We start from the raw sequence: 26,100 nt of genomic DNA, 5'->3' as shown, positions 1-26,100 counted from the left end.
ATTTTTCAACTATTTTTACTTGATTACATTTTTGGGGTTCCTAGGTTTCCTTCCCTAATCCTTTATACCACATGTCTGAATCCTGTTTCTCTTTGTAGTAACCAAATTGACACTTGGATTATTTTGAATAATATCAAAAGGCTAAATTTGAGAACAATCTGAACGTCATTATATACTCTTGTGGCCCTCTTCTCCCATCCCCACATTGTTTAAATATCCGGCGTTATGGCTGAAAAGTAAATTGTCTTGCACAGTTCACAAAATGCAGAGTAAATAGTTTTAAAAATATAAATTTAATTAAGAATTATCATTTTTTTTTATAATAAAAATAAATTTTTATCCACCCTGGAGATCTGGGGAACATCTAGCTGAGTTTTGCCATCTGTTCAGTTCCTTTGGGCAGGAACTCGAGCGCTGTGGTGTCCAAGAGTCTCCTCATCCATGGTATTCCATTGGAGAGACAGTTATACTTCAACTCCATCCAGCAATTGTGGAACAGCAGTGCCAGAAAGGTTTTGATGGTGTCTTTTGGATTAATTTCATATGACAAGAAATTTGCCCACTGTAATTTTACACATACTGCACATGGTACCAGCTTCATGGCAATATTAATGACATATATCCTTACAAAAAGGATCAGATAGGGTTTGAAGTAATAATATTGTTAACAAAAAGGGCAGACTAGATGATCCTTGCTATGCCCGATTTTGACTGTGATTTCCCTTGAACTCCTCCAGAGCCCAGATGGTACAGATTTTGACTATCTGTGCTTGAGATTTTGTCTATGTACAATTTTGACTAAGTGCCAATTTTGACTATACTTTGTACTAGATAGTACACCAGATAGTCAAGGTTGACTTGCCTGCACAGTCTGTCTAGCCTTACGATAACAACCCCACGGAAGCACGCATCGGGATAGATATATATCTGCAGATCAATTGATCTGCAGATATATCTATGGACGGATCGGGAAGTGTGCTGTGCATACACACTGCCCGATCCGTTGGGGACTGACGTCATGAACTGGGCCCGCCCGCCCAGTTCAGCTGTCAATCATCGCTAGCCGCCGCAGCATGTGTACAGGTGGCCGGCTGGTCGCCCGTACACACACAGCGATGCGCTATTATATCGGTAGATATATTGGCCATCGGCTGTGCTGCGGGGCCGACGTGATATGTCTGTGAACGACGGAGTTCACAGATATATCGCCCGTACACACTGGCCGACGGACCCGCGATATATCGGCCGTTCAAAAGAATGGCCGATATATCGGCCAGTGTGTACCCACCTTAATACCTTGAGATATGCACTAACTTTTCATAAGATTTTGACTATATAGTTAAAATCTTACAGATTTATCTCACCATGTGTACACACCTAAACGTATCTGCTGTCAAATTCTGTTTCATATATGTATACAAAATAGAAAGACTTTTGTTATTAATGCTAACATTAGTGTACTGCAAGTCTGTGTGTATCTAGCAAAAATAAATAAATAACATGGATATTTTGTCAATATTTTGTTCAAGACATTTAAGCTTGCAGCCCATTGGTCAAGGGATCCCTATCTCTGCAATTTCCTACACTAGCATATGTACCTAACATCCCATTAGATTGCAGTTAAATGCCCTCCTCTATTAGGTGAAGGGGGTAACATCTAGGGCTTACATATGAGCTACACCAAACTAATCCTTATATATTTATCTTGGAACGTCCCCATGGTAACTGATGAGAACGCGGTATTTTTATTTTAAAATGTATAGTTAAATCGGTTTCTCTGACACCATTTGGGTGACACTGCGTTCTCACGCCTTCTTTCGCTCTGTTATAGGGGGTAATTCTGAGTTGATCGCAGCAGAAAGTTTGTTAGCAATTGGGCAAAACCATGGGGGTCATTCCGAGTTGTTCGCTCGCAAGCTGCTTTTAGCAGCATTGCACACGCTAAGCCGCCGCCTACTGGGAGTGAATCTTTGCTTATCAAAATTGCGAACGAAAGATTCGCAATATTGCGAAAAGACTTCTCTGTGCAGTTTCTGAGTAGCTCGAGACTTACTCTGCCAGTGCGATCAGTTCAGTGCTTGTCGTTCCTGGTTTGACGTCACAAACACACCCAGCGTTCGCCCAGACACTCCTCCGTTTCTCCAGCCACTGACGCGTTTTTCCCAGAAACGGTAGCGTTTTCTCACACACACCCATAAAACGGCCAGTTTCCGCCCAGAAACACCCACTTCCTGTCAATCACATTACGATCACCAGAACGAAGAAAAAACCTTGTAATGCCGTGAGTAAAATTCCTAACTGCATAGCAAATTTACTTGGCGCAGTCGCACTGCGGACATTGCGCATGCGCATTAGCAACTAATCGCTCCGTTGCGATAAAAAAATAACGAGCGAACAACTCGGAATGACCCCCCATGTGTACTGCATGGGGGGGGGGGGGCAGATATAACATTTGCAGAGACAGTTAGATTTGGGTGGGTTATTTTGTTTCTGTGCAGAGTAAATACTGGCTGCTTCATTTTTACACTGCAATTTAGATTTCAGTTTGAATACACCCCACCCAAATCTAACTCTCTCTTACATATGTTATATCTGCCCCTCCTGCAGTGCACATGGTTTTGCCCAACTGCTAACAAATTTAGTGCTGCGATCAACTCAGAATTAGGCCCATAGTTCTGTTCACTCCTATGGACTTTGTTAGTATGTACACTGTAGTGCGTGAGTTTGTAAATTTATTCTGATTTTTGGTTATTTATACCCCTTTACCACCAAAATCCTGAGTCTGACCTGAGATTTGAAACCCGGTTCCAATCTGGGTCAGACCTGGGACCGACCATTTTCACACTGCAGCTCCAACCCATTTATTCCCGTGTAGGTGCCGTTTACACAGCACATGGGTGCAGTCTGACTCTTCTGCCAGCACTTGGAGATTACATCATCTCCAAGTGCAAGAAAATCCAGATCTCCCCGGGATTGGGTCAAAATCAGAACAGTCTGGACCCAAGATCGACAGACTGGCAAGCTGGGTGGGGTGGTGGTGAGAGGAAGGGGGGGGTCCCCATACCGTCATTTCTCTCTCCCGTTGTGACAGCTGTTACAGACACGGATACATTTATTTACCCAATCCCCATGCTGTTAACCAGACCCGGGTTACCTGTTTACACTGCCTCTTAACCCGGGTCCAAATTTGGTTGCTGCCTGGGTAGGATTCCCGGGTCACTGCACCCTGTTTTTCTTTTGGGACCCTGTTTCGCTGAACCACCTCTTAGGGTTATCATGGCAAAAACCAGGGTTTTAGCAGCAATGGGATAAGGGTATTAATAAGATGAAAGATTTCCATAAAGAATTGTTGGGCCCTTTTGAATTTATAAGTGTATTTGAGCCCTTGTTTCTGCAATCCTGTTGTTTTTTTTACATTTACAAGTTTCAAACACATTCAAAATAGAAAAAGAAAACAAAATGAAATTAACTGAAAATAATAGGAGAGAGCAAGTAGAAGAGCATATGCATATATCAATATCAATATCATAAAATGGTATATGAACAGTACATGTACAAAATATATAGTAAAATCAAATAAGAATAAATTTCACAGGATGAAGCAGTATTAACTGGAATATAGATAATGAGGCGGGATCGGTATGTGATCCCAGCGTACGGGATGCCGACTGTCACTATATCGATAGCGGCATCCCGTCCGCCAGAATGCTGGCAGCGAGGTGAGCGCATCGAGGCCCTTTGCGGGCTTGCTGCGCTCGCCGCGCTGCAGGCACGGTGACTCAGTTCACTCGCCACAGATTCTATTTTCCCTCTATGGGTGTCGTGGACACCCACAGAGGGAGAATCACCTACCACGCCGGTATTCCGGTGGCAGCATTGTACCCCTGTCGGGATTTCGGCATCCCTTCTTTGGTGGGAAAGGGTAAGATAAAAATGACCTGGGTTGCTTTACCTGGGATTCTGACCCTGGTAGCTACTAATCTGCACTGGTGTAGCCTGCTGTGTGAACGTGAGCTGATCACCGGTGCTTGGTGATGATGTCATTTCCTAGCGCCGGCTGAGAGAAGAACCGGCAATAACCAGCTTGTAGGGTGAATGGGGTTTTAAGCTGAGACACAGCATGAAACCGTGTTCAATTACCCAGGTCAGACCTGAGTTTTTGGAGGAAAAGGGGTGTTAGTAGGGTTAACCTGTAAATTAGCTGCACAAAGAATAATTTGCAATAATCCACATACATTTTATTGCTGCAGATTTTCTGGAGAGAATGATGGAGTCTCAGCAACGGGACTCCAGTGCCCCTGGCAGGTTCCATGTGGGAAGCGCAGAATCTATGTTGCACATCCGACCAGGGGGATACCATCCCCAAAGGGCTCTTATCAACCCCTTTGCACCATCGCGCATGCCAATGAAGCTGACATCAAATCGCAGGAGGTGGATGCACACATTCCCTGTGGGTATGTCCCATGTAAAGCTGTTCTACTCCTTTAAAGCTACTCATATCTTTCTTAAATTCTAGCTTCTCTATTTTCTCTAACGTCCTAGAGGATGCTGGGACTCCGTAAGGACCATGGGAAATAGACGGGCTCCGCAGGAGGCATGGGCACTTTAAGAAAGACTTTGGACTCTGGGTGTGCACTGGCTCCTCCCTCTATGCCCCTCCTCCAGACCCCAGTTTTAGACTGTGCCCAGAGGAGAATGGGTGCACTGCAGGGAGCTCTCCTGAGTTTCCTGCTTAGAAAGCATTTTTGTTAGGATTTTTTCTCTTTTTCAGGGAGCACTGCTGGCAACAGGCTCCCTACATCGAGGGACTGAGGAGAGGGGAGCAGACCTACTTAAATGATAGGCTCTGCTACCTCGGCTACTGGACACCATTTGCTCCAGAGGGAGTGAACACAGGTTCGTCCTGGGCGTTCACCCCAGAGCCGCGCCGCCGTTCTCCTCACAGAGCCAGAAGAAACGAAGACAGAAGACGTCTCAGGCGGCAGAAGCCTTCGGTGCTTCACTGAGGTAACGCACAGCACCGCAGCTGTGCGTCATTGCTCCCATACACCTCACACACTCCGGTCACTGTAAGGGTGCAGGGCGCAGGGGGGGCGCCCTGGGCAGCAATAAAACACCTCTCCTATGGCAAAAGTCTATATACATGTACAGGTGGGCACTGTACATGTATATGAAAGAGCCCCCGCCATTTTTTAGTAAGTTTGAGCGGGACAGAAGCCCGCTGACGAGGGGGCGGGGCTTCTCCCTCAGCACTCACCAGCGCCATTTTCTCTCCAAAGCACCGCTGAGAGGAAGCTCCCCGGACTCTCCCCTGCTTGACACACGGTGAAAGGGGGTTTTAAAGTAGAGGGGGGGGGCACATTATTGGCGTTAATACATTAAGCAGCGCTACTGGGTAAACAATCTGTATTTTTCTCCAGGGTTATATAGCGCTGGGGTGTGTGCTGGCATACTCTCTCTCTGTCTCTCCAAGGGGCCTCAGGGGGAACCTGTCTTCAGAAAAGAGATTCCCAGTGTGTGTGAAGTGTGTTGGTACGTGTGTGTCGACATGTTTGACGAGGAAGGCTCACCTAAGGAGGAGGGGGAGTGCATGATGGTCAGGTCGCCGTCGGCAACGCCGACACCGGACTGGGTGGATATGTGGAATGTCTTGAATGCAAATGTAAATTTACTGCATAAACGATTAGACAAGGCTGAAGCTAGGGATCAGTCAGGTAGTCAGACCATGCCTGTCCCTGTGGCACCAGGACCTTCGGGGTATCAAAAACGCACCATATCCCAGATCACTGACACAGATACTGACACAGATACCGACACAGATACTGACTCTAGTGTCGACTATGAGGATGCAAAATTACAGCCAAAGGTTGCGAAAGGTATTCGTTACATGATTATTGCCATTACAGAGGTTTTGCATATCACTGAGGAACCCCCTGTCTCTGACACGAGGGTACACATGTATAAAGGGAAAAAGGGTCCACTCTACTTTAAAAACCACCTCAATGCTGCTGCTGAGAATATCCTCTGACGAAACCGCCTGCCAGTTTAGCGGAGAAACGCGTAAGTAAGGCACCAGCACCTGTATCTTGCTGTCCGTTACTACCTACCTTCTCTGACTGCCGGAAAGTCTCCAAACAGGGTAAAGGCTACAGCGGGACCGAGCTAAGGAGGTCCGCACCCTGTTCATTCTAAAGCCGATACAGCCGTGAGTAACCTGTGACAACTATTGCGGCTAGACAGCACAGGGGTGGAGTGTATCGCTGCAGCCAAAATCTAATACAGCGGACTCCCCCTGTCAGCAGCAAAAAGCTCATAAGTGATTGAAATTATCAACTTATATCCTTATTCCGGCTAAAAGAAATTTACTATGGCAATATACAATTCGGGGTCGTAGCATACCGCTGTGGACGGCTGAATACACAGCGCTCTCCCCCTGTCAACTTTATCAATCTTATCAAGTGGCCAAATTAATGACTGCAACTTTGTATCCCGGCAGTCTTAAAGAGACGGTTGTCCAAGAGTAACAATTGTTACTAAGTATATCTATATATAAAAGATACTTTATGGACATTATTTACAAATGAACTTTAAGGGCAATTTTTTATAAGTTATTGTATGTGGATTATAGTATTTTTATACATGAATTTATACATATATATGGTTTTATGTTTTATGTTGTTAATTGGAGTACAAATAAACTAAATGTATTTAAATCCAATAAGATTCCAGCGCTCCCTTGATAGTGCATACTATTTTTCCTATAAAGGGAAAAAGCCTGAGGTCACTTTTCCGTCCTCATTTGAACTAAGCGACTTGTGCGAAAAGGCTTGGGAATCTCCAGATAGGAGACTACAAGTTCCCAAAAGGATTCTTATGGCGTATCCCTTTCCACAAAAGGACAGGATACGATGGGAATCTTCGCCGAAGGTAGACAAGGAGCTGACACGCTTATCCAAGAAGGTGGCACTGCCTTCTCAGGATACAGCTACCCTCAAGGATCCTACTGATCGTAAGCAGGAGGTTACCATGAAGCACATTTACACACATTCCGGTACTATCGTTAGACCGGCTATGGCATCGGCCTGGGTGTGTAGTGCTGTCGCAGCATGGACAGATTCCTTATCTACGGAACTTGACACCCTAGATAAGGATACCATTCTAATGACCCTAGAGCATATCAAAGATGCTGCTTTATATATGAGGGATGCTCAAAGAGACATTTGTTTACTAAGCTCCAGAATAAATGCTATGTCTATTTCTGCTAGGCGACTCCTGTGGACCCCGACAGTGGACAGCGGTTGCCGACTCAAAGCGGCATATGGAGTCGTTGCCTTACAAGGGGGAGGAGTTGTTTGGAGAAGGCCTCTCGGACCTTGTCTCTACTGCTACGGCCGGTAAATCGAATTTCTTACCTTATGTTCCCCCACAGCACAACTAAAAAGGCACCTCATTATCAAATGCAGTCCTTTCGTTCCAATAAAAGCAAGAAGGTACGGGGATCGTCCTTCCTTGCCAGAGGAAAAGGCAAGGGAAAAAAGCTGCATGCAGCTAGTTCCCAGGAGCAGAAGTCCTCCCCTACATCTGCAAAGTCCACCGCATGACGCTGGGGCTTCCCGGGGGGAGTCAGCTCAAGTGGGGGCACGTCTTCAATTTTTCAGCCATGTCTGGGTTCACTCACAGGTGGATCCCTGGGCTATAGAGATTGTTTCTCAGGGATACAGGCTGGAATTCGAAGACGTGCCTCCTCGGTTTTTCAAATCGGCTCTGCCAGCTTCCCCGTCAGAGAGGGAGTTAGTGTTGACTGCAATTCAAAAATTGTATCTTCAACAGGTGATAGTCAAAGTTCCTCTTCTCCAGCAAGGAAAGGGGTATTACTCAACCCTGTTGTGGTCCCGAAACCGGACGGTTCGGTCAGGCCCATTTTGAATCTAAAATCCCTGAACTTCCCTGAACTTGTACTTGAAAAAGTTCAAGTTCAAGATGGAATCGCTCAGAGCGGTCATCGCCAGCCTGAAGGGGGGGATTGAATGGTGTCCCTGGACATAAAGGATGCATACCTTCATGTTCCGATTTTCCCTTCTCACCAGGCGTTCCTGAGATTTGCAGTACAGGACTGTCATTACCAATTTCAGACGTTGCCGTTTGGGCTTTCCACAGCCCCGAGAATTTTCACCAAGGTAATGGCGGAAATGATGGTGCTCCTGCGCAAGCAGGGTGTCACAATTATCCCATACTTGGACGATCTCCTCATAAAGGCGAGATCTCGGGAGAAGTTGCTGGACAGCGTGTCGCTGTCGGTGAGGATGTTGCAGGGGCACGGCTGGATTCTCAATATACCGAAGTCCCAGCTAGTCCCTACAACGCGCCTGACCTCTCTGGGTCTGATTCTAGACACAGACCAGAAAAAGGTTTTTCTTCCGATGGAAAAGGCTCAGGAGCTCATAGCCCTGGTCAGGAACCTATTAAAGCTAAAAAAGGTTTCAGTGCATCAATGCACGCGTGTCCTGGGGAAGATGGTGGCATCGTACGAGGCCATCCCCTTCGGAAGGTTCCATGCGAGGACCTTTCAATGGGATCTACTGGACAAATAGTCCGGGTCCCATTTACAAATGCATCAGAGGATCACCCTGTCTCCCAGAGCCAGGGTATCTCTCCTGTGGTGGCTGCACAGTGCTCACCTCTTAGAAGGCCGCAGGTTCGGAATTCAGGATTGGATCCTGGTGACCACGGACGCAAGCCTCCGAGGTTGGGGAGCAGTAACACTGGGAAGAAATTTCCAAGGTCTCTGATCGGATCTAGAGACTTGTCTCCACATCAACGTCCTGGAGTTGAGGGCCATATACAACGCCCTACGCCAGGCGGAGGCATTGCTTCGGGACAAACCGGTTCTGATTCAGTCAGACAATGTCACAGCAGTGGCTCATGTAAACCGCCAAGGCGGCACAAGGAGCAGAGCGGCCATGGCAGAAGCGACCCGGATTCTTCGCTGGGCGGAAGGCCATGTAAGCGCCCTATCAGCTGTATTCATCCCGGGGGTGGACAACTGGGAAGCGGACTTCCTCAGCAGGCACGACCTTCATCCGGGAGAGTGGGGACTTCATCAAGAAGTCTTCGCACAGATCGTGGGTCGGTGGGGACTGCCTCAGATAGACATGATGGCGTCCCGTCTCAACAAAAAGCTAAAGCGGTATTGCGCCAGGTCAAGGGACCCTCAGGCGGTAGGTGTGGACGCTCTAGTGCCACCTTGGGTGTTCAGATCGGTCTATGTGTTCCCTCCTCTACCTCTCATACCCAAGGTGTTGAGAATAATAAGACTAAGAAGAGTAAGAACAATCCTCATTGTTCCAGATTGGCCACGAAGGACTTGGTATCCGGATCTGCAAGAGTTGCTCACAGAAGATCCGTGGCCTCTTCCTCTAAGACAGGACCTGCTGCAGCAGGGACCCTGTCTGTTCCAAGACTTACCGCGGCTGCGTTTGACGGCATGGCGGTTGAACGCCGGATCCTAGCGGAACAAGGTATTCCGGAGGAGGTTATTCCTACCCTGATCAAGGCTAGGAAGGACGTGACATTGAAACATTATCACCGTATATGGCGAAAATATGTTTCTTGGTGTGAGGCCAGGACTGGCTCCTACGGAGGAGTTCCATTTGGGTCGTCTGCTTCACTTCCTGCAAACAGGAGTGACTTTGGGCCTAAAATTAGGGTCCATAAAGGTCCAAATTTCCGCCTTATCCTTTTTCTTTCAAAAGGAATTGGCTTCTCTTCCTGAAGTACAGACATTCGTGAAGGGGGTGCTGCATATTCAGCCTCCTTTTGTACCTCCGGTGGCGCCTTGGGATCTTAATGTGGTATTAAGTTTCCTTAAGTCACCTTGGTTTGAACCACTCACAACAGTGGAGTTGAAATATCTCACTTGGAAAGTGATCATGTTGTTGGCCTTGGCTTCTGCGAGGCGTGTTTCGGAATTAGCGGCTTTGTCACATAAAAGCCCCTATCTGGTTTTCCACGTGGATAGGGCAGAATTGAGGACTCATTCTCAATTTCTGCCTAAAGTGGTCTCTTCTTTTCATATGAATCAACCTATTGTCGTGCCTGTGGCTACACGGGACTTGGAGGATTCCGAGTCCCTTGATGTGGTCAGGGCTTTGAAGATTTAGGTGGCCAGAACAGCGAGGGTTAGTAAAACTGAAGCGCTGTTTGTTCTGTATGCAGCCAACAAAGTTGGCGTGCCTGCTGCAAAGCAGACTATTGCTCGCTGGATCTGTAACGTGATTCAGCAGGCGCATTCTACGGCAGGATTGCCATTGCCTAAATCGGTTAAGGCCCATTCCACTAGGAAGGTGGGCTCGTCTTGGGCGGCTGCCCGAGGGGTCTCGGCATTACAGTTGTGCCGAGCAGCTACTTGGTCGGGGTCAAACACCTTTGCAAAGTTCTATAAATTTGATACCCTGGCTGAGGAGGACCTCCTGATTGCTCAATCGGTGCTGCAGAGTCATTCGCACTCTCCCGCCCGTTTGGGAGCTTTGGTATAATCCCCATGGTCCTTACGGAGTCCCAGCATCCTCTAGGACGTTAGAGAAAATAAGATTTCTCTAACGTCCTAGAGGATGCTGGGGACTCCGTAAGGACTATGGGGATAGACGGGCTCTGCAGGAGACATGGGCACTTTAAGAAAGAATTTAGTTCCTGGTGTGCACTGGCTCCTCCCTCTATGCCCCTCCTCCAGACCTCAGTTTGATACTGTGCCCAGACGAGCTGGGTGCTTTTCAGTGAGCTCTCCTGAGTTTACTGATAGAAAGTATTTTGTTAGGTTTTTTATTTTCAGGGAGCTCTGCTGGCAACAGACTCCCTGCATCGAGGGACTGAGGGGAGAGAAGCAGCCCTACTCTCTGAAGCTAGGTCCTGCTTCTTAGGCTACTGGACACCATTAGCTCCAGAGGGATTGGTACGCAAAATCTCACCCTCGCCGTCCGTCCCAGAGCCGCGCCGCCGCCCCCCTCACAGAGCCGGAAGATAGAAGCCGGGTGAGTATGAGAAAAAAAGAAGACTTCACAGGCGGCAGAAGACTTCATGATCTTCACTAGAGGTAACGCACAGCATTGCAGCTGTGCGCCATTGCTCCACACACCTCACATACTCCGGTCACTGTAAGGGCGCGGGGGGGGGGGGGGGGGGGGACGACAGCATTTGGGACCTCATGTTGGCAAAAGTACACATATATACAGCTGGGCACTGTATATATGTATGAGCCCCTGCCAAAATTACTGTATAAGCGGGACAGAAGCCCGCCGTCGAGGGGGCGGGGCCTCTCCCTCAGCACTCACCAGCGCCATTTTTTCTTCACAGCTCCGCTGAGAGGAAGCTCCCCGGACTCTCCCCTGCTGATACACGGTAGAAGAGGGTTGAAAAGAGAGGGGGGGGGGGGGGCACATAATTAGGCGCAAAAACTATACATACAGCAGCTACTGGGTTAACATTAAGTTACTGTGTTATTCCTGGGATATTATAGCGCTGGGGTGTGTGCTGGCATACTCTCTCTCTGTCTCTCCAAAGGGCCTTGTGGGGGAACTGTCTTCAGAAAGGACATTCCCTGTGTGTGTGTGGTGTGTCGGTACGCTAGTGTCGACATGTCTGATGAAGGCTATGTGGGAGAGGAGCGGGAGCAAATGAATGTGGTGTCTCCGCCAACGGCGCAGACACCTGATTGGATGGATATGTGGAAGGTTTTAAATGATAATGTTAATTCCTTGCATAAAAGATTTGACAAGGCTGATGCATTGGGACAGTCAGGGTCTCAACCCATGCCTGACCCTCTGTCGCAGGGACCGTCAGGGTCTCATAAGCACCCACTATCCCAAATTGTTGACACAGATACCGACATGGATTCTGACTCCAGTGTCGATTACGAGGATGCAAAGTTACAGCCAAAATTGGCTAAATCCCTTCGATATATGATTATAGCAATAAAGGATGTTTTGCACATCACAGAGGAAACCCCTGTCCCTGACACGAGGGTATATATGTATAAGGGAAAGAAGCCTGAGGTAACTTTTCCCCCCTCACACGAACTGAATGAGTTATGTAAAAAAGCTTGGGAATCTCCAGATAAGAAAATGCAGATTTCCAAACGGATTCTTATGGCGTATCCTTTCCCGCCAACGGATAGGCTACGATGGGAATCCTCCCCTAGGGTGGACAAAGCTTTAACACGCTTATCCAAACCGGTAGCCCTGCCGTCCCAGGATACGGCTACCCTCAGAGATGCTGCTGATCGCAAACAGGAGGTTAACCTGAAGTCCATTTATACACATTCGGGTATTTTACTAAGACCGGCAATTGCGTCGGCCTGGGTGTGTAGTGCTGTAGCGGCATGGACGGATACCTTATCTGAGGAATTGGATACCCTAGATAAGGATACTGTATTATTGACCCTGGGGCATATAAAAGACGCTGTCCTATATATGAGAGATGCTCAAAGAGACATTAGTCTGCTGTGTTCTAGAATAAACGCTATGTCGATTTCTGCCAGAAGGGTCCTGTGGACTCGGCAATGGACAGGTGATGCCGACTCAAAAAGGCATATGGAGGTTTTACCTTACAGGGGTGAGGAATTGTTCAGGGAAGGTCTCTCGGACCTGGTCTCCACAGCTACAGCTGGAAAGTCAATTTTTTTGCCTTATGTTCCCTCACAGCCTAAGAGAGCACCGCATTATCAAATGCAGTCCTTTCGTTCACAAAGAAACAAGAAAGTCCGAGGTGCGTCCTTTCTTGCCAGAGGTAGGGGCAGAGGAAAGAAGCTGCACAACACAGCTAGTTCCCAGGAACAGAAGTCCTCACCGGCCTCTGCAAAATCCACCGCATGACGCTGGGGCTCCACTGGAGGAGTCGGGCTCGGTGGGGGCACGTCTTCGGAATTTCAGCCACATGTGGGTTCACTCCCAGGTGGATCCTTAGGCAATAGAAATTGTGTCTCAGGGTTACAAGCTGGAATTCGAAGAGGTGCCTCCTCGCCGGTATTTCAAATCGGACCTATCATCTTCTCCCCAAGAGAGGGAAATAGTGTTAAACGCAATACAAAAATTGTATCTTCAGCAGGTGGTGGTCAAGGTTCCCCTCCTTCAACAGGGAAGGGGTTATTATTCAACCATGTTTGTAGTCCCGAAACCGGACGGTTCGGTCAGACCCATATTGAATTTAAAATCTCTGAACCTATACTTGAAAAGGTTCAAGTTCAAGATGGAATCGCTAAGAGCGGTCATCGCAAGCCTGGAAGGGGGGGATTTTATGGTGTCACTGGACATAAAGGATGCGTACCTTCATGTCCCCATTTATCCACCTCATCAGGCGTACCTAAGATTTGCGGTACAGGATTGTCATTAGCAATTTCAGACGTTGCCGTTTGGTCTCTCAACGGCCCCGAGGATTTACACCAAGGTAATGGCGGAAATGATGGTGCTACTGCGGAAGCAAGGTGTCACAATTATCCCGTACTTGGACGATCTCCTCATAAAAGCGAGATCAAGAGAGCAGTTGCTGAACAGCGTATCTCTTTCACTGAAAGTATTACAGCAACACGGCTGGATTCTCAATATTCCAAAGTCGCAGTTGGTTCCTACGACTCGTCTACCCTTCTTGGGCATGATTCTGGACACGGACCAGAAGAGGGTTTTTCTCCCGATAGAGAAGGCCCAGGAACTCATGACTCTGGTCAAGAACCTATTGAAACCAAAACAGGTGTCAGTGCATCATTGCACTCGAGTCCTGGGAAAGATGGCGGCGTCATACGAGGCCATTCCCTTCGGCAGGTTCCATGCAAGGACTTTCCAATGGGACCTACAGGACAAGTGGTCCGGGTCACATCTTCAGATGCATCGGTTGATCACCCTGTCCCCCAGGGCCAGGGTGTCACTACTGTGGTGGCGGCAGAGTGCTCACCTCCTCGAGGGCCGCAGATTCAGCATTCAGGACTGGATCCTGGTGACCACGGACGCAAGCCTCCGAGGTTGGGGAGCAGTCACACAGGGAAGAAATTTCCAGGGTCTTTGGTCAAGTCAAGAGACTTGTCTTCACATCAACATCCTGGAGCTAAGGGCCATATACAACGGCCTACGTCAAGCGGAGACCTTACTTCGCGACCAACCAGTTCTGATCCAGTCAGACAACATCACCGCAGTGGCTCATGTAAACCACCAAGGCGGCACAAGGAGCAGAGTGGCAATGGCGGAAGCCACCAGAATTCTTCGCTGGGCGGAGAATCATGTAAGCGCACTGTCAGCAGTGTTCATTCCGGGAGTGGACAACTGGGAAGCAGACTTCCACAGCAGACACGACCTACACCCGGGAGAGTGGGGACTTCAACAAGAAGTCTTCGCACAGATTGTGAGTCGGTGGGAACTGCCACAGATAGACATGATGGCGTCCCGCCTCAACAAAAAGCTACAGAGGTATTGCGCCAGGTCAGGAGACCCTCAGGCAGTAGCGGTAGACGCCCTAGTGACACCGTGGGTGTTCCGGTCAGTCTATGTATTTCCTCCTCTTCCTCTCATACCAAAGGTGTTGAGGATAATAAGAAGAAAAGGAGTGAGAACAATCCTCATTGTTCCAGATTGGCCAAGACGGACCTGGTATCCAGATCTGCAGGAACTGCTCACAGAAGATCCGTGGCCTCTTCCTCTAAGACAGGACCTGTTGCAACAGGGACCCTGTCTGTTCCAAGACTTACCGCGGCTGCATTTGACGGCATGGCGCTTGAACGCCGGATCCTAGCAGAAAAAGGCATTCCGGTTGAGGTTATCCCTACGCTGATAAAGGCTAGGAAGGAAGTAACAGCAAAACATTATCACCGTATATATGGCGAAAATATGTTTCTTGGTGTGAGACCAAGAATGCTCCTACGGAAGAATTCCATCTGGGCCGTTTCCTTCACTTCCTACAAACTGGAGTGAATTTGGGCCTTAAATTAGGTTCCATTAAGGTCCAGATTTCGGCCCTATCCATTTTCTTTCAAAAATAATTGTCTTCTCTCCCAGAAGTTCAGACTTTTGTAAAGGGAGTGCTGCATATTCAGCCTCCGTTTGTGCCTCCGGTGGCACCTTGGGATCTTAACGTGGTGTTAAGTTTCCTAAAGTCACACTGGTTTGAACCACTTAAAACGGTGGAGTTGAAATATCTCACGTGGAAGGTGGTCATGTTATTAGCCTTGGCTTCGGCTAGGCGAGTATCTGAATTAGCGGCTTTGTCACATAAAAGCCCCTATTTGGTTTTCCATTTGGATAGTGCAGAATTGCGGACCCGTTCGCAATTTCTGCCAAAAGTGGTTTCATCTTTTCATATGAACCAACCTATTGTGGTGCCTGTGGCTACACGTGACTTGGAGGATTCCGAGTTACTTCATGTGGTCAGGGCTTTGAAAATATACGTAGCCAGAACGGCTAGAGTCAGGAAAACTGAAGCGCTGTTTGTCCTGTATGCATCCAACAAGATTGGTGCCCCTGCTTCAAAGCAAACTATTGCTCGCTGGATTTGTAACACGATTCAGCAAGCGCATTCTACGGCTGGTTTGCCGTTACCAAAATCGGTCAAGGCCCATTCCACTAGGAAGGTGGGCTCTTCTTGGGCGGCTGCCCGGGGGGTCTCGGCACTACAGCTGTGTCGAGCTGCTACTTGGTCGGGTTCAAACACTTTTGCAAAATTCTACAAGTTTGATACCCTGGCTGAGGAGGACCTCATGTTTGCTCTATCGGTGCTGCAGAGTCATCCGCACTCTCCCGCCCGTTTGGGAGCTTTGGTATAATCCCCATAGTCCTTACGGAGTCCCCAGCATCCTCTAGGACGTTAGAGAAAATAAGATTTTACTTACCGCTAAATCTATTTCTCGTAGTCCGTAGAGGATGCTGGGCGCCCGTGTCAAGTGCGGACTTCTTCTGCAATACTTGTATATAGTTATTGCTTCAATAAGGGTTATGTTATAGTTGCATCGGTCTTGAACTGATGATATTTTGTTTTCATACTGTTGACTGGGTAGTTATCACAAGTTATACGGTGTGATTGGTGTGGCTGGTATGAATCTTGCCCTTGGATTAACAAAATCCTTTCCTCGTACTGTCGATCTCCTCTGGGCACAGTTTCTCTAACTGAGGTCTGGAGGAGGGGCATAGAGGGAGGAGCCAGTGCACACCAGGAACTAAATTCTTTCTTAAAGTGACCATGTCTCCTGCGGAGCCCATCTATCCCCATGGTCCTTACGGAGTCCCCAGCATCCTCTACGGACTACGAGAAATAGATTTACCGGTAAGTAAAATCTTATTTTTACACTTACCGGTAAATCTATTTCTCGTAGTCCGTAGAGGATGCTGGGCGCCCGTCCCAAGTGCGGACTTCTTCTGCAAGACTTGTATATAGTTTTTGCTTACATAAGGGTTATGTTATAGTTTCATCGGTTTAGACCGAGACAATGTTGTTTGTTCATACTATTAACTGGGTAGTTATCACAAGTTATACGGTGTGATTGGTGTGGCTGGTATGACTCTTGCCCTAGGATTCCCAAAAATCCTTTCCTCGTACTGTCCATCTCCTCTGGGCACAGTTTCTCTAACTGGGGTCTGGAGGAGGGGCATAGAGGGAGGAGCCAGTGCACACCCAGAGTCCAAAGTCTTTCTTAAAGTGCCCATGCCTCCTGCGGAGCCCGTCTATTCCCCAGCATCCTCTACGGACTACGAGAAATAGATTTACCGGTAAGTGTAAAATCTTATTTTTACACCTGTTGTTTTTGTTTTTAAATTTATCACATTTTATTTCTGTATCTTTCAATCAGAGTATTTATCATCACCTCTTAGGTCCCTCTGGAGAAGCCATACAAATACACCACCAAACCCGTCAGAACATGGCAGATCTGCAAGGGAATGGCCAGCGCGAATTAGTTCATTCCTCAGCAGAGCTTCTTGAGCTAGCATATCATGAAGCCACTGGCAGGTATGTGGCCCAGAGCATCATTGGTAATTTCACTGAACTGTTTTGTAGATTGTTTTTTCATCTGGTAATCTGTACAATGTTTTTGAATTGCCAAGTTTTCCATCTGGGGAAGTTATATTGTGAGTTGTCTCCTTATAAAACCTCTTTCCAAAGCTGATGCCTAAACAGGCATATGTGGCCAATCAACATGTAATCCCATATAAAATGAAATTGTTTAATTTAGCCATGTGTGTTTGGCTGTATTGGAAAGATTTTTCCATATGTCTTAATCTCATTGGGCTAGTAATAAGTGCCATCTAATCAGTCTCAGATATTGATTTTGATTACAAGTTGTTTGGGTTTAGACATTGCTGTGTGTTCATACTTTGGTAACCTACATACAGCTACTTCCGTATGCCACCTAAGCAGTCATGCAGATGGTAAAAGATCAAATAAACACATACAAATGAAACCAAGCCATAGTGCCATAGGTCACATAAATAGCAAATTACAATTATTAGTCAGCAGCAGATTTTTAGCATATACATAGCGCAGTCATACATCATACGAAGAACTGCTAATTAGTTTGTTATAAAGTCTTGTGAGAACCATTAAGTAAAGAATCAGATTCTTCATATAATTGAAGGATGTCCAAACCTTCTCAATGAAAATATTAAAATTAATACAAATCCACACTACTTATCTAATACAGAGCTCAAAGTCCTAGGGGGACCAGTCCCATAGAAATAGAATAGTTGTCAGTATTGTTTTAAAGCAACGCCTTAGTTTTAGTAATTTAGAACAAGGGTCTAATAGACAATGCATATGTGCCAGCATCATATAAGCTTCATGCACACTGCAGTGATTGTGAATTAGTGACACAGCATTGTGGCTTATCAATTAAAGAAAGGTTCTAGCAATTCTCCCTAGAGGGCTTTGGATTTCTAAGGGAGGCAGACGGCTGTTATTGGCGGTGAGCGCAGCTGCCGAATGTCTATTCTGCAGGAGTGGATACATCCTCGGCACACCACATTATCTCTTTTCAAAATATAATTGTTTTACCTTTTTCGTATGGTGTGGGCTGAGGTAATGCAAGATAAGGAGGACAAAACCGGAAAAAAAATTGAAATGTGGGAGAGCTTCTTTGTAACTCTTTCCACAGATGTTCAGACCCAAATTTGAAATTCCATATGTAACACATCCTGGTATCTTCTGTGGATGGTTGAAAGTGACCCTCCAATTTCAGTGTAGTCGTGAGGGTGGGGGGCGGGGGGCACGAACAAAACCTTTTTTGTTATGTGCTTATTTTTTTGATTTCCAATTTGATTAAATTGTAACAATTGTAACAACTTGGCTTATTCCTGTTGCTTTTTTGCTGTGACTTAATGACTGAGTGTCCATCTATTAATATAACACCCATGCTTTATTGGTCTGTTGTACTTCACAATGTTGGGCCCTCCTATTTGTGAATTTATATGCATTATGATGCATTATGTTCAGTGTACCACTACTTATACATTGTTTCAATAAAAATAAATATATAAAAAAAGAATGGTTCTAGGAGAGTACAAGCAGTCCAAATCAGGAGTGAGCCTAAACTTCAACGAACCTTGTGAGGCCCTGCAATGACCATCGGTTGTTTCTTATCCTCAGTACTTTGGGTGTAACATGACATCTTGGTTTCACAACAGTCTGTGAACCTCCAAACAAAGACTATCATTCTAATCAGTTCCAATAGAAGAATAACAAGGTTTTGAATATAACCCTAAGCACAGTTAAGTCCATCATAAATAAATGGAGAAAATATGAAAATCTGTGTATCTGCCTAGTGCAGGCCATCCCCCCACAACTGAGTTTCTTGGTAAGAAGAGCATAGAAAGGGAAGCTAATGGCAACTACTGCTGGCGTTGCATTCTTCCATGAAAGAGATAGGAGTAACTGTATATATGACAACAATTCACACATGCAGTGCCGTCACTGGGGTCGTTGTCACCGAGTGTGCTACAATGCCGCCATACATGCGTGGCCTCACAGGAAGGGGGCATGGCCTTGTTGCACACCTTCCTTTTTATCATTCTGGGAGCATGCCTAGCATTCCCGGAAATGCTGTGCTGTCTACCAGAGACTCTCCATGCACTGACAGCTCCTCCTCAGTAACAGCACAGCACCCTGCTCTCAGTCACTGAAGAGTAGCCGGTATTTTGGGGGGGGTGACACTCGGGTGCGGTCCACATCCCGAGAGTAAAGTCTCTATATGTAGGAAACATGAGCATATTGAGGATGATTTTATGGCCTTATTGGAATAAAATGTAATTCTATAACCACAATGCTAAATGCTATGGTTGGCTCAAACCTAACTCTTCATATCACAGTGAAAATGAATTCACCACCCCTATAGTGAAGCATGGTGGTGGCAGCATCATGGAATGCTTCTCTGCAGCAATGACTGAAAATCTTATGATAAGAGTGGGGAAAATGGAGGGAGCAAAGGACAGATATTTTGGAGGAAAACCTGCTGCAGTTTACAAGAGTGCTTGGACTTGGGACTTGGCCTTTTTCAGGATCCATAGGAATCCACAGAGATCACCTTGGGGTATGGTTGTGGTCAGGACCGGGCACCAAACAGTTACGCTTTCAGAGCTACTAGGATGCACTGGTCCTTACTATCCATACCCCGCCCACAACTCAGGCTCCTCAGTTCCCGTTTGGTGCCAGAAGGAGCTGGTTCACCTTTATAACAGTGGGGATGCTTTTAAGCAGCACAAGCTTTAATTTAGCTAATTTAAAAAAAAAAATTCCCTCTAAAGAACAGCAGCGCTAGGCAGTCCTCTGGACGCCAGCACTGCTCCTCCAACGGCGCTATAACTCTAGCCACGGCGAGGGGCCTGGGGACATAACTAGCACGTCTCCGCAACAGTAACCCGGACTGCAGCCGGAACAAGGGGGGGACAGGTAAATCAGGTCCCCACTTGCGGGAACCCACATCGTTTTAGCAGTCCTACCTCCAGTTGTCACACACTGTCTTGGTTACACATTGCTTCTTTACTGGTACTTTGTGAGGGTGGAATACACAACCCTTGGAAGTTATTACCCAAAATGCCTACACCAATTATACATTATGCTTTCTGTGTGCTTAAGGCTTTCTTTTATGTCTGTGTGGCTTATCTATTGCTGTATTACTTAAATATTCTGTATTGTGTGCATTGTTTCCCTAGCATCCATAAGGGATATCAGGGAGACTTAGTTTGATGGGGTATAGACGGAGTCCAAAGGAGCCGGTGCACTTTAAATTTCTTCACTGAGTGTGCTGGCTCCTCCCCTCTATGCCCCCTCCCACAGGCAGTTTAGAAAAATGTGCCCTCAGGAAAGGATGCACATCTCTGCGGCTCCAGAGAGTTTTCTTCAGTTTCTTTTAAACTTTTATTATTGTCTGTATGCTGTTTGGGCAACAGCATACCTGCACTGTGGGAGTTAAGGGGGGGGGGCTGTCACCGGCCTTGCGAGGTGTCAGAGCCGCTTCCCCGCTGCAGGACCACCTGAGAGGTTGTTTGTTCAGCGGGGCACTGCACCTTAGCTGTGGGAATCGCAGCACGCCACAGACTCCTAACGGATGCCTGAAGGTGACGACAGCTAGGGGGGGTCCCCCGGTTCGTGGTATGGCTGAACACGTATGTGGCATACGGGACCCTCCTGGGGGGGACCCGCTAGGGCCCGCTGTGTACACTGGCTAGCGGTGACTTAAACTAGCACTTGTGTGATGTTTTTAAGCACTTTAGGAGACATTGCCAGTATAAAATACTCTGTAGCTCCGGCGCCATTGGGGGGGGCGGAGCTACCTCCGAGCGGGACCAGCGGCATTTTGCGCCTTCCTCTGCTTACTGCAGCAGCAGCAGGCACACACAGCTCCTCCTGACACTCAGTAAACACTGGCCGCTGCTGTAAACAATCTGTGTCCTACTCTAAAAGTCACTTAATTTTAAAACAATACAAAATAGTTTGCTGCGGACTCAAGCTGCTAATACCTTAATAAAAGAGAGTATAGTATCATTTACTGTTAATTGTGGTCCAACGCACAATCAGATTTAATTTAGCAAGTACAAGTATTAAACACAATTACAGATATAAAACACAAATGCAGGTATAACACACAATGAGATAGTTACTTATTATTGCCAATATACATACACAAGTATCCCTGGTTCTATCATCAGATAGAAGACTTTCTAGAAGAGTGTGTGTGTGTGTGTGTGTGTGTGTGTGTGTGTGTGTGTGTGTGTGTGTGTGTGTGTGTGTGTGTGTACAGTATGTGTGAGAGAGAGCTGCCTGGTTCTGGGTCACTATTTTATACAGGGTGTAGTACTGGTGACCGGCTGTCTCCTGACCGCCGGTCAGCTTACCGACGCCGGGATCCCGGCAGCATACCAACGCCGGGATCCCGGCGGGGAGGGGCGAGTGCAGCAAGCCCCTTGCGAGCTCGCTGCGCTCGCCACGCTGCGCGCGTGGTGGCGACCTGCGGTCCGCCACGGTTTCTGTTCCCACTCTATGGGTGTCGTGGACACCCACGAGTGGAAATAGTCCCTGTCGGTCGGCATGCCGACCATCGGGATAGTGAGCCGTCGGGCTCGTGGAGGAGGTCATGTGACTGTCGGTCAGCTGACCGGCGGTCACATGAATACCACCCTTTTATACAGTTTGTCTAAAGGCATACAATACATCAAGCAAAGTTTTCTCTCATTGGTCCAGGGGCCATATCTCTCAAGTACTCGACGGCTCATAGGTCAGTCCACCTGAGGCTGGGCGCTTTTGTTCTTTGTTGCAAGGACATGTGTTTGCCCTCAGGTTCCCACTGTGAAACTGGATTGAAATGACCAGTATTCACAGCTCGCTCTGCACATTATTCCATACATATCTTATATTCCTCATATATTGCAGTCGCAGTGTGCGACCGTTTATCCGTAATGACCAGACAGTAAAACACTGATTAATATGAGATTAAACATGATGCGACAATCTGGTCTTAACCCTGTAATAAGTATATAGTTTACTGTGTATTTTAAGCCTTATTTTAGACTTGTAATGACTATGGAGGTAATTCAGACCTGATCGCTCGCTAGCTGTTTTTTGCAGTCCTGCGTTCGCATAGTCGCCACCCAAAGGGGAGTGTATTTTAGCTGTGAAAGTGTGCGATCGCATGTGCAGCCGAGCAGTACAGAAAAACTTTGTGCAGTTTCAGAGTTGCCCAGGACTTACTCAGCCGCTGTGATCACTTCAGCCTGTCCAGGGCCGGAATTGATGTCAGACACCCGCCCTGCAAACGCTTGGACATGCCTGCGTTTTTCCAACCACTCCCTGACCCACCCACAAACTCCTCCTTCCTGTCAATCTCCTTACGATCGGCTGTGCAAATGTATTCTTCGTAAAACTCTTCGCACAGCAATGATCCGCTTTGTACCCATGCAACACGCCTGTGCATGCGCAGTTCTCACCTGATCGCAGCGCTGAAAAAACGCTAGCAAGTGATTAGGTCTGAATTATCCCCCATGTGTGAACTATGTGTGGTGTATAGATATATGATTATGTGTGTCTTTATGGCATTTTTCAGTGATTTCACATTTTACCGTATATACACTCACCATGCGGCAACACGCACACCATGTGATTCTATGCACAGTGCGCGGTAAGATGCATGGTGCGTCTCCATACATCAATTGCGTAATTACGCCGCCACTGAGAAACGCTACTCTGTGTGTTGTTTGTATGTGTTATTTTTCTAACTTCGACAGTCTACCCTTTGATAGTAAACAAAACTATCACCTAAACAGATCTACCTTCTATAGCATTTTTATAACACATTTTCTCTAACGTCCTAGTGGATGCTGGGGACTCCGTCAGGACCATGGGGAATAGCGGCTCCGCAGGAGACAGGGCACATCTAAAGAAAGCTTTTAGGATCACATGGTGTGTACTGGCTCCTCCCCCCATGACCCTCCTCCAAGCCTTAGTTAGGTTTTTGTGCCCGTCCGAGCAGGGTGCAATCTAGGTGGCTCTCCTAAAGAGCTGCTTAGAAAGATGTCACCCCCTAGGGAGTCGACACCGGAATGGATGGCTTTAGTTATGGAATTACGTGATAATGTTAGTACATTACAAAAGTCAGTAGACGAAATGAGACGGCCGGAAAACCAGTCAGTACCGGCTCAGGCGTCTCAGACACCGTCAGGGGCTGTAAAACGTCCCTTACCTCAGTCAGTCGACGCGGGTACCGACACAGATGAATCTAGTGTCGACGGTGAAGAAACAAACGTATTTTCCAACAGGGCCACACGTTATATGATCACGGCAATGAAGGAGGCTTTGCAGATCTCTGATACTGCTGGTACCTCAAAAAGGGGTATTATGTGGGGGGTGAAAAAACTACCTGTAGCTTTTCCAGAATCAGAGGAATTGAATGACGTGTGTGATGAAGCGTGGGTTAACCCAGATAGAAAACTGCTAATTTCTAAGAAGTTATTGGCATTATACCCTTTCCCACCAGAGGTTAGGACGCGCTGGGAAACACCCCCTAGGGTGGATAAGGCGCTCACACGTTTATCAAAGCAAGTGGCGTTGCCGTCTCCTGATACGGCCGCCCTCAAGGATCCAGCGGATAGGAGGCTGGAAACTAACCTGAAAAGTATATACACTCATACTGGTGTTATACTGCGACCGGCAATAGCCTCAGCCTGGATGTGCAGTGCTGGGGTAGTGTGGTTGGATTCCCTGACTGAAAATATTGATACCCTGGATAGGGACAGTATTTTATTGACTCTAGAGCAATTAAAGGATGCGTTTCTTTATATGCGAGATGCTCAGAGGGATATTTGTACTCTAGCATCAAGAGTAAGTGCGATGTCCATATCTGCCAGAAGAAGTTTATGGACGCGACAGTGGTCAGGTGATGCGGATTCCAAAAGGCATATGGAAGTGTTGCCATATAAAGGAGAGGAATTATTTGGGGTCGGTCTATCGGATCTGGTGGCCACGGCAACTGCCGGCAAATCCACTTTTTTACCTCAGACCCCCTCCCAACAGAAAAAGACACCGTCTTTTCAGCCGCAGTCCTTTCGCTCCTATAAAAACAAGCGAGCAAAAGGACAGTCTTATCTGCCGCGAGGCAGAGGAAAGGGTAAGAGAGGGCAGCAAGCAGCCCCTGCCCAGGACCAGAAGCCCGCCCCGGGTTCTACAAAGCCATCAGCATGACGCTGGGGCTTTACAAGCGGACTCAGGAGCGGTGGGGGGTCGACTAAAGATTTTCAGCAATCAGTGGGCTCGCTCACAGGTGGACCCGTGGATCCTGCAGATAGTATCTCAGGGTTACATGTTGGAGTTCGAAAGGTCTCCCCCTCGCCGGTTCCTAAAGTCTGCTTTACCAACGTCTCCCTCAGAAAGGACGACGGTATTGGAAGCCATTCACAAGCTGTATTCTCAGCAGGTGATAGTCAAGGTACCCCTCCTACAACAGGGAAAGGGGTATTATTCCACACTATTTGTGGTACCGAAGCCGGACGGTTCGGTAAGACCTATTCTAAATCTGAAATCCTTGAACCTGTACATACAGAAATTCAAGTTCAAGATGGAGTCACTCAGAGCAGTGATAGCGAATCTGGAAGAAGGGGACTTCATGGTGTCCCTGGACAGAAAAGATGCTTATCTGCATGTCCCAATTTACCCCTCACACCAAGGGTATCTCAGGTTCGTGATACAAGACTGTCATTATCAGTTTCAAACGCTGCCGTTTGGTTTGTCCACGGCCCCTCGGGTCTTTACCAAGGTAATGACCGAAATGATGGTTCTTCTACGAAGAAAAGGCGTATTAATTATCCCTTACTTGGACGATCTCCTGATAAGGGCAAAGTCCAGAGAACAGCTGGAAGTCGGTGTAGCACTAACCCAAGTAGTGCTTCAGCAACACGGGTGGATTCTGAATCTTCCAAAATCTCAATTGACCCCGACAACACGTCTGCTGTTCCTGGGAATGATTCTGGACACGGTTCAGAAAAAGGTGTTTCTCCCGGAGGAGAAAGCAAGGGAGTTATCCGAACTGGTCAGGAACCTCCTAAAACCAGGAACTGTGTCAGTACATCAATGCACAAGAGTCCTGGGAAAAATGGTGGCTTCTTACGAAGCAATTCCATTCGGCAGATTCCATGCACGAACATTTCAGTGGGATCTGCTGGACAAATGGTCCGGATCGCATCTGCACATGCATCAGCGGATAACACTGTCACCAAGAACAAGGTTGTCTCTCCTGTGGTGGTTGCAGAGTGCCCATCTGTTAGAGGGCCGCAGGTTCGGCATACAGGACTGGGTCCTGGTGACTACGGATGCCAGCCTACGGGGCTGGGGAGCAGTCACACAGGGAAGAAACTTCCAGGGTGTATGGTCAGACCTGGAGACGTCTCTTCACATAAATATACTGGAGCTAAGAGCGATATACAATGCTCTAAGCTTGGCAAAACCGCTGCTTCAGGGTCAGCCGGTGTTGATCCAGTCGGACAACATCACGGCAGTCGCCCACGTAAACAGACAAGGCGGCACGAGAAGCAGAAGAGCAATGACAGAAGCTGCAAGGATTCTTCGCTGGGCGGAAAATCATGTCATAGCACTGTCAGCAGTGTTCATCCCGGGAGTGGACAACTGGGAAGCAGACTTCCTCAGCAGACACGACCTTCACCCGGGAGAGTGGGGACTTCATCCGGAAGTTTTCCACATGATTGTGAACCGTTGGGAAAAACCAAAGGTGGATATGATGGCGTCTCGCCTCAACAAAAAACTGGACAGATATTGCGCCAGGTCAAGAGACCCTCAGGCAATAGCTGTGGACGCTCTGGTAACACCATGTGTTTCCTCCTCTGCCTCTCATACCAAAGGTACTGAGAATTATTCGGAAAAGGGGAGTAAGAACAATACTAGTGGCTCCGGATTGGCCAAGAAGAACTTGGTATCCGGAACTTCAAGAGATGCTCACGGAGGATCCGTGGCCTCTACCTCTAAGAAGGGATCTGCTTCAGCAGGGACCTTGTATGTTCCAAGACTTACCGCGACTGCGTTTGACGGCATGGCGGTTGAACGCCGGATTCTAAAAGAAAAGGGCATTCCAGAGGAAGTTAT

General features: G+C 47.4%; 1 protein-coding gene across 6 annotated transcripts in view; it reads left to right on the top strand.

Moving 5' to 3' along the window:
* DEPDC5 (DEP domain containing 5, GATOR1 subcomplex subunit) overlaps window positions 1-26,100 on the top strand; it is a 358,748-nt gene that overhangs the window by 176,474 nt on the left and 156,174 nt on the right. For all 6 annotated transcript variants that reach the window (XM_063913059.1, XM_063913056.1, XM_063913058.1 and 3 more), the window contains exons 22-23: window positions 4,251-4,454; window positions 16,839-16,974. In XM_063913059.1, coding sequence (XP_063769129.1) covers window positions 4,251-4,454; window positions 16,839-16,974 — 340 coding nt within the window. The remainder of the gene's footprint in view (window positions 1-4,250; window positions 4,455-16,838; window positions 16,975-26,100) is intronic.

Source organism: Pseudophryne corroboree, chromosome 1, assembly GCF_028390025.1.
Source record: "Pseudophryne corroboree isolate aPseCor3 chromosome 1, aPseCor3.hap2, whole genome shotgun sequence".
Lineage (NCBI taxonomy): Eukaryota > Metazoa > Chordata > Amphibia > Anura > Myobatrachidae > Pseudophryne > Pseudophryne corroboree.
Note: the sequence above shows the minus strand (reverse complement) of the source record. Positions and strands in the feature narration are given on the sequence as shown.